A 9,856-nucleotide genomic window follows, 5' to 3' on the forward strand; every position below is an offset into this window, starting at 1 on the left:
TCACGATTCTAAAAGACTTTCTTGAGGCTCTGTGTATGGGATTAAAACTTCAGTATAATTAATTATCTGTAGTATGATGGTCTATTTAAGTGAGTTATTCAGATTCTGAAAGATAGATTAAAAGGTTGCATTATAGGGTTATTAAATAATTGCATGGATTTTTTTACTGTTGATTGAGTTTTCCTATAATAATAATGTAGGTTATGTGATAGCTGTATAGTTATAAGTTTAACATAATTCTAACTCTTAGAATGTTAGATATATAAGGATTACTAATAAATAATTTTGTTTCTATTGGAATACTTACCATAACTACTTGTATAAAATAATATGTACTTAACTATGTGAATATACGACTGAAAAATTTTTTATTCATCTTTTTTTCCAATTACCTTTATCAACGTTCATTCATCTCTTTTGTCGATTAACTTTATCAATATGGTATCAGTTAGGTGAGCGATCCTTCTCCCTAACCCTAGTTGATCGTTCTTTCTCATAACCCTAGCCACCAACCATGACTTTTGCCTCATCTACATCGGATGTCACCTTAGAAATCCTCATAAATTCATTCAATTCAAACATCACAGATGTTTCTTCCGCCTCTACCACCTGTTACCGATTGAATGGTGACAATTATATCACTTGGTCTAATCTACCAGTCTCTATATTACCTGCTGGCGCAAGCAACACTATCTCTTAGAGACCACGCCCATTCCTATTATAATGAATCCTGATTATTCAACTTGGCTGACTGAGAATACTATTATTATGTCATGTCTCATCAATTCCATGATTCTTGTTGTGGAGAAAATTTTCTTCTATGCGAAACAGTTATCAAAATTTGGAGTGCTGCAAAGGCAATGTATTCGAATGTGTAAAATTTAACTGCCCTATTTGGGATTGAGTTCCAACGAACACAATAATGCAGATGTCTCCCACAACCCCAAGGTTAAGAGCCTTGTGTTCTACCAACTGAGTTGGATGGTCATTTATTGGTTTAATTCAACAAGTGTTTCAATTATCTAAAAACTAGTCCTCAAGGGTAACAAATCAACTGTCAACTAGTCCTCAAGGGTAAGCTTTAATATCGGAACACTTCGAGTACCTGCAGTTCTGGAAACACTCGGGAGCACAATAACCCGACGCTGCTCGATCGATGTTAGACATGAGCTTAGACAATCCGCAATCGGCCAGCCTCGGTTCATATTCACCATCTAACATCACATTAGTAGGCTTCAAATTGTAGTGCAAAATCTGAGGATCACAAGTAAAGCGAAGATATTGAAGGCCCTTAATCACCTCCACAGCAATCCTAAGCCTGACATCCCATCTAAGCTGCAACTGGTTTACCCTTACTCCATTCATCACATCCTCGAGGCTCCCCATTGGCATATAATCATAAACCAAAGAGAACCAATCGGATTCTCGAACATAAGCCCGTAAGCTCCTCAAATGCCTGTGCCTCAAGCTAGCAAGAACCTCAAGTTCTTGTTGTATCCTCCTCTTCACTGACTTGCTCGAGCCGCTGTCGAAGGGCTCCTGCACTTTGACGGCTACGATGAGGCCATTATCGAGAACCGTCTTGTAGTACTTGCCGTTGGAGCTTGACCCCAACAACAGGTTCTCATTGGCTAGGGCTGATTGAAGTGTCTTGGAAGATATCATGGGGGAAAATATAACTGGACCTTTAAGGAACGGGGTTTGGTTGATGTACTGAACAGTGAGTTTGATTAGTAAAGCGAAGAAAGGAGATCCAACCGATCCAGTTAGAATTCCCAGCACAATGCTGAGAATTACCCTTTTGAATCCAATCTTGAGTTGTCTAATGATCATTTCTTTGCATTCTACAGTTGTTGTTTGGTGAAAGCATAGAACCAGAAGCAAAACCAAACACAGAGTGAACCTGCAACTTTTGATTTCCGCCATGGAAGCAAAACGTAGCTACCAACAAAACCAAAGGCAGAGAGAACATGAGACAAAACACACATATACCTACGGTTCTTCTTTTCTTATCTTAAAGCTTCAAACTTGGTGGGAGTAACAGATGAAAAAAATCGAATCTTTCTTTCTTTTTCCTCAACTCAAAATCTTATGAGGAAAGACGCAAAGAATCGATTCGTCACTGAGTTTGAATTGTTCCTTCAACTGCAACACCAAGCGAATCGAATCTTCACATTTCAAACAAAAATAAAACAAGAAATTGTTCCCAACTTGAGCAACAGATACATTTCACAGTGAAAATCATCTCTCTCTCTCTCTCTCTTTTACTTCAGATATTAAATTTAACAGGAAAAGAAAATGAAAACCCAGACTTTATTTTTCAGTTTCACTCTCAGGCCATAGCATAGCTCAAAAAAGTTATATTTTTTCCACCTTTCTAGATAAATAATTGATGGGGTTCAAGATATCAATACAAAACAAATCAAGCACTAACAGTTTCCATTCTCCGTTAGTTTAATTATAACCAAAATCTGCGTAAGAAAAAAAAAACAGAGCTTTGTTGGTTTGCATTCCCGCCTTAGAGAAAACAAAGAGAGCAAAACGCGCGGTGGGGTCGGCTGCCACGAAGGCGGAGGCGTCGGTATCACGAGTGCGAGTCAGTGAGTACAAGAGATGATCGTGAGCGCTGACTGGGTTTGTTGGTTTACCTGACGATCAATGAATCAGTGGCCGGGAATTTGTGCGATGTGGTTTGATTTTTTTTCTTTTTCTTTTTTAGTATATACGCTTAATTAAAATGATTGTATTTAACCAACAATCGAGATAGATGACTCATTAGATCTTTTAAATAAAAGTCAATGATTTAAATTCTAACGCTTATGAGCAAACTTAATTGGAAGAGTCACCATAATCTCTATAATACTCGATCCGAATTAACGAATTAATAAATTAACGATTGTTTAAGCTAAACGTTAACATTTTAATAGGAATATGATAGTCTTTTGAAATTTCAACACTAGATTTTATCATATTTCAGTGAACAAGTTAATATTTCAGCTTAAATTACAATAATTTTTTTAACGAAAAATAATAATTTTGAAACATATGAATGATCCAATGATTATTTTATAACTTATAATAATTAAGAATATATGAAATAAGCTATGTGAATATATGAAATGACATATGAATATGCAATACGTGATACATGTGATATGATATGAAATACATGGTTACACATATATGTGGTATGTGACAGAAAAGAAAGAACAAGTGATGAGAAATGTATTCATCATAAATGCCTATAGTATATGATACGAGAGCTATAGGTATAGTTGGCATGCCAAGAGTCGAGGGTATTGTAGTCCTTCGGGACGTAGTGGTCCTACGGGACATATATATCAATCCTTCGGGACGAATATTGAACAAATGTTCGGTGCCCATGAGGGAATTTATACGAGTTGTGGTGACAACATTAGTGCACAACCTCAATGTACTCACATACCTTTGTTCTCGACAACAATATACATGGGCAATTGAAATATAAATTAAAGTGAAAGTGATGCAAAAAGGTAAGTTTCATGTGTGCATGACTTGGTTATATATGTCATATGAAATATATACATGCATATTGAAATATCATGATCAAATGGTAAGAATGCATATTCATGAATCTACTGTTACATGTTTATTTATTGCCTCACTAAGTCTATGACTTAGTGTGTAAGTGATTTACACGTAGGTACCAAGAAACGAGAAGAACAAGAATAGAAGTAGCAAGGACAATATTATTACTAGAAGATCAGATCAGAAGTAATCGACAAAGTAGGTATTTTGTTGTGTAAAGAGTGTTGGCATGTAATAAGTCATTAATTATGAACACTCTGGTCGAGTTTGTATTTTATGGTATCTTTTATGTAAATTAACGTATTTTATTTTAAAAAAGTTTTAAATTCCCGGGGTTTTTCTTTAAGAGTCAAAGTTTTAAAAGTTAAAGTGACACCTCGGGCTCGTATTCGAGTCGGGTACGGGTTGGGGTGTTACACCCTAAAATGGGGTTAAATTTTAATCATATAAAATATTAGTGTCATTGTGTGAGCTCCCTAAAAGTTTAGGGACTGTTACTGTAATTAGCCTAAGTTGGGTATTCAAATACCCAATTTCAGTTTTGAATTTGTTTTCCCCGTCTTTCCATTTTTGCTCAATCATCTCTTTTCTTTATCTATTTTTTTTCTTTGATTCATCACCTTGGGTGTCGTTGATATTGTCATCGTCAACATCATTCAGACAGGCTCACCATTTCAGTTCGAATAGTGGTGACCTTGTTCTCGTTGTCATCGCTGTTAGCGGGGTGAAGCAAGATAATGTTCGGGTTTTGTAAAGCCATGTTTCCGTCTCGCCAAGCTCCATTGTGAACCGACCTCGGTAAGTGATCCTCGTGCTTTAAAATGTAATATTAGAAAAAGATGGTATAATTCCAGCCACCATAAGGCGTCTCACACGCTTGTCATTGTGCGTCTGGGAGTTGTTCTGCAACTGACGGTTCAAGTTGTTGAACCGGCTAACTGAACTAATTCTAGAGTATTCTGCTTGAACCAACCTGTTTGACCGACCGACTCTTTGATAGAACTGAACTCATTGACCCGACCTGTTGACTGTTGACTTTTCTCTTGGTTGTTGACTTTTCTATTAATAGTTGACTTTTTTGTTGATCGTCGACCACTGGCTTTTTAGTTGACTGTTGATTTTCTTTTGATTTTCGACCATTGATCGTTGACTTTGACTTTGACCTATTGACTTTTCCCAAAGACTCCAATCACTATGTTTTTCGATGTCATAAATATGTTTCTATAGTTAGTTTTGTCAAATTCTGATCCAAAATCCATGTTTTACAACATTTATCATTTAAAATCATAATTTTATTAAGTAAATTTTGAGATTTTGGACTCATTTTTTGGTGTTACTTCTTAAAGGTAATCATGTATCTCCGCATCACTCTCTGGTAGATCCTAACCACCTCGTCCGGCTTAGCTCGATTCTGCTTGCCCATTTTGAGATGTGCCAAAGTATTAATTACTTGGTTAAAAGTCTATTTCTGTTTAGATGTATTTTTTGGTAATCGCTTTGTACTATGTAACTATTAGATTACCAAGTCGCAGGACCTAGTACTACTGATCGTGGGAAACATATGACTTAGTTAGTATCGATTAGTTGTTATAGGTGTGTCACTTTGATCTGTTTGATACCTTAATAATGTTTGCTATTATGCTATATGATATTATTTATATGCATGTATGAATTCCGGTTGTGTGTGTTTGAGTTATGACTGATTTATGATTATTGTTGCATCATTTTAAATCTTTGCATTGATACATTCCCGATTCTTCATGGGATTGTATCCCCATCCTGATTCTGCATAAGATTATATTCCAATCTTGATTCTTCATGTGATTATATTCCCATCATGTTTATGCATGGAATCCTCTACGGAGGGCAACATCCCTGTCTTGTTTTTTAATTTCTGATGAGTTCCTCCTTGGAGGTTAACTCGAGCTCCTCTTCAGAGGGTAACGTCTCCATCCTAATTTCTATTTTCTGCTTTGGATCCACTTTGGTGATCTCAAGTTTTCTTCAACAGGTAATGTTTTTCGTTCCGTTCTTCTATGACAAGAGGTAAGGTTGTGAGGATTCTGTATGATTTTCTAGTATTAAGTATATGGTTTTACTATTACTCGAATATCATGCTTGAAATATCTGAATTATTATTTGTATTTAGATGACACATTGAGCTTTGTAGATCACTTTGTTTCTGTTTCTATTTTCAGATTATCCAGATGTATAGTTGGTTTGGCTATAAGATTAAGAGTCTCGATTTCATACCGTGTGAGGCTAAAATTTTGCTTTTAGCCTCATTAAATTGTGGCATTAGTTTATTCTAATCTCACATTTGATAAATATTTTTAAAACAGTTTATTAAACAAAATTTCATCCGTAAATTATTTATGTGGTCAGCTTGATTACTCTGATTCAGTTGTAACTCCTAGACCGAGTCTAGGGGGTTAATTTAGTGATACCAGAGCATATGTTTAAACTCTCAGACTATGTAACCCACTACAGTTCTGAAAATTATTTTAAATAATTTTTGTAAAATTATTTTTAGACGAGTATGGAAATTGTTTCTAAAAAATCATGCCACAAGATTTTTAAATATTTTCTTAAACTCTCGAGGCTCTGATGTCATTCTGGATAGTTACTACCTTTTTGTAATCTTAATGTGATACTTGATGTATATAATCATAGGTTTGGTATGAATACCTGATATTTTTTTAGACATCTTGGTTGATTACTTCGATTATAAGATTTGAACTCTAGCGAGTAATCGTTAGTTGATTAGTGATCGTCATTCAGTGTTATGGAATTTTTTGTACTCGATTTAGGTGTAATAAAATAATAATTAATTCAATTCTGACTGATTTGACAATGTCTTAGGTCAATTATCCTGCTTAAGAAGTAATTTATTGTTTTTAAAGAAATTTTGTTCATGTCTGATTTTTAGTATTATATTCAGTTTACCCTTAAAAAATATGACTGAAATCTCTGAATCTGTTATGAAATCTTTCCTAAGCAATAACTCGTAGTGATCATATATGACATATAGTTAAAAGTTCTTCCAAGTTCATCTATAATTGCGAGTTTTAATAAAATTTTAGTTTTGTAAGACAATTCGAGTATGTAAATGAACTTTATTATAACGCTAAGTACGACTTTGTTTGAATTATCACTCAAACACATCGTGATTCAATTTGAAAAAGATGATTTTGGCCAACAATATATTTGTAATCCTAAGATTGCTAAGATTCATAAATGTTTTACATTCTACGGTGAAATATTATTCTGGTCTGAATTATTTGATTTACTTCAAACTATCGATAAATCAATTTTGATATTTGCTTAAGGTTTTCTCATTCAAGTTAATGGATATATTCTAAAAACCGAAAAGATATAACATTTGTATCACTCTGATTCAGACTATCTTAAAAAGAGAGAGTCAAGTTCGAGTATTTTTCTAGAAACTATACAGATTTCAGAGTGAGAATAGAAGTGAGTAACAGTAGACTTTTTCAGTAGATTACCTTTGTCTCTGTCTAAGTAGAATTATGTCTTTGTTTTACCGATTATCTCGACAAGTTGGTTGACTTTACTCTGGGTCAAACTAGTTATATTCTTGATAACTAACTTGATGGTATACTTTTGAGACCATTAGTTTTTGTGAGATTTGAGTTTGATGGTTTGAGATTTTTTTCACGATTCTAAAAGACTTTCTTGAGGCTCTGTGTATGGGATTAAAACTTTAGTATAATTAATTATCTGTAGTATGATGGTCTATTTAAGTGAGTTATTCAGATTCTGAAAGATAGATTAAAAGGTTGCATTATAGGGTTATTAAATAATTGCATGGATTTTTTTACTGTTGATTGAGTTTTCCTATAATAATAATGTAGGTTATGTGATAGCTGCATAGTTATAAGTTTAACATAATTCTAACTCTTAGAATGTTAGATATATAAGGATTACTAATAAATAATTTTGTTTCTATTGGAATACTTACCATAACTACTTGTATAAAATAATATGTACTTACCTATGTGAATATACGACTGAAATTTTTTTTATTCATCTTTTTTACAATTACCTTTATCAATGTTCATTCATCTCTTTTGTCGATTAACTTTATCAATATGGTATCAGTTAGGTGAGCGATCCTTCTCCCTAACCCTAGTTGATCGTTCTTTCTCATAACCCTAGCCACCAACCATGACTTTTGCCTCATCTACATCGGATGTCACCTTAGAAATCCTCATAAATTCATTCAATTCAAACATCACAGATGTTTCTTCCGCCTCTATCACCTGTTACCGATTGAATGGTGACAATTATATCACTTGGTCCAATCTACCAGTCTCTATATTACCGGCTGGCGCAAGCAACATTATCTCTTGGAGACCACTCCCATTCCTATTATAATGAATCCTGATTATTCAACTTGGCTGGCTGAGAATACTATTATTATGTCATGTCTCATCAATTCCATGATTCCTGTTGTGGGAGAAAATTTTCTGCTATGCGAAACATTTATCAAAATTTGGAGTGCTGCAAAGGCAACGTATTCGAATGCGTAAAATTTAACTACCCTATTTGGGATTGAGTGCCAACTTGCTAACCTCAAATAAGACAACCTGATCGTTACTCAATATTTTACACAAATTTCATGTTTATGGCATCAACTTGATTTGTTCGAATCCCATAAATGGAGGTGTGTTGATTGTAACACCTATAGCCCGTATGTGTCTCAAAATACGAGCTAAAGATGACACATCAATTTTACAAACATTCACTGATCATAAATGCTTAAAATTTTGTTCCATTATAAAACATTTCATTATTAACTTAACAATTATTCTATTAATCATGTAAAATCATAAAATAATAATTCTCATATAAATCAAGCTTAATTTTAGGCAGAAGTTCAGTAGATCAATAATAAACAATACTGTTTAAAAACTGTCTAATTTTAAAATATTTCGTTGTTCTCGTAAAATATGATTTTTATCTAAAATATAAAACTTAGATTCATATTTCTAACCCTAATAATATATCTTATACATTTCTTATTCGTATACATGCCATCTAGAAATTTTAAAAATAACAGGATGCCATTACTATACCTTTAGTTGTTCTTTGTTGATTGATGTCAACTCGACTCCTTACGTCACTTGCCATTCTTTATCTACGCATGAAAATCATCACACACTAAGTATTCACTTAGTGAGACATTATAAACAAACTAAGGTAACATAAAATATTAAACAACTTAACAACATCATAACATTATATTTCTTTATATAAAATTTAACTTAAAATATCATAACAATTCAAAACATTAAACTTAAATTCAAATAAAATCATTAAATATCCAAACCGATTTATTCAAGCCATCTTTCCTCATCAGAGACCTGAAAATCATAATCTCATGATTTTGTCAAAACTATGATAATTAATAATAAACATAACAATCATGTCATATTCTATTTCATTCAAATACTTTTAAGATATTTCTTATTTTATTCTCATTTCCCACTTTCATATTCATTCACATAATCATTTTCATAATCCATGTTTATAATAAGTACTTCCACAATTCAAAATTTATTTTTTGAATCAAAACTTATTTCCAGATTCATAACTTATTTTCAGACTCATAACTTATTATTAGATTCATAACTTATTTTCAAATTCATAGCCCAATGCATATTTATAAGAATCCAGGGTATGTGAGTCATACATAATGTGAACACTAGGCAATTCAGTGCCAAAGCATCAACATAAGGTACACTCCTAGTGCAAATCATATCATATTCACCAACGGTGCCATATGTAATGTCTCAAAATACTCAAGGGAATTGTGTTGTGAATACTGGTTTGCAGGGGAGTTCATTTACTAAAAACAAATGGAAGAGTTATAACAAATTTTTAGTCAGTTAAATCCTTCTTCCCAATCCGCGCAAGCGACTCCCTCTCATGAAAGTAAAATTTATTATGCTACTTTGGCTAAATCCAACACTTCTACTTTGATTGTGGATTATGGTGCAAGTGACCATATGACATGTGATCTTCGGCTCTTTCATACTTTCCATGCCGACTCATCTATCTACTATATCCGAACAACGAATGGTTTTCTTTCTGGTGTTGCTAGCCATGGGTCTATTCAAATATATCCAAACAATTTTATCTGATGTTTTTTATGTTCCCAATCTCACTTACAATCTTCTCTCCATTAGCAAGTTATCTGTCGAATTATGTTGTACAACGAAATTTAACTCTAATTTTTGTGAATTTTAGGATTTGAGCTTAGGGA

At 33.4% G+C, this 9,856-nt stretch overlaps 1 protein-coding gene across 1 annotated transcript; it reads right to left on the minus strand.

Annotated features, from left to right (window-relative positions):
* Positions 1 to 1,068: 1,068 nt before the first annotated feature.
* Positions 1,069 to 2,000, minus strand: LOC120115992 (inactive leucine-rich repeat receptor-like protein kinase CORYNE). The gene has a single exon (XM_039136581.1). The coding sequence runs from the start codon at positions 1,924 to 1,926 to the stop codon at positions 1,069 to 1,071; it is 858 nt and encodes a 285-aa protein (XP_038992512.1). The 5' UTR covers positions 1,927 to 2,000.
* Between the last annotated feature and the right edge of the window lie 7,856 nt (positions 2,001 to 9,856).

Source organism: Hibiscus syriacus, unplaced genomic scaffold, assembly GCF_006381635.1.
Source record: "Hibiscus syriacus cultivar Baekdansim isolate YM2019G1 unplaced genomic scaffold, ASM638163v2 tig00110279_pilon, whole genome shotgun sequence".
In the NCBI taxonomy this organism is placed as follows: Eukaryota; Viridiplantae; Streptophyta; class Magnoliopsida; order Malvales; family Malvaceae; genus Hibiscus; species Hibiscus syriacus.

What these genes read in the sequence shown, in the direction of transcription:
- LOC120115992 (XM_039136581.1), bottom strand. Translation starts at nt 1,926, where the DNA reads ATGGCGGAAATCAAAAGTTGCAGGTTCACTCTGTGTTTGGTTTTGCTT.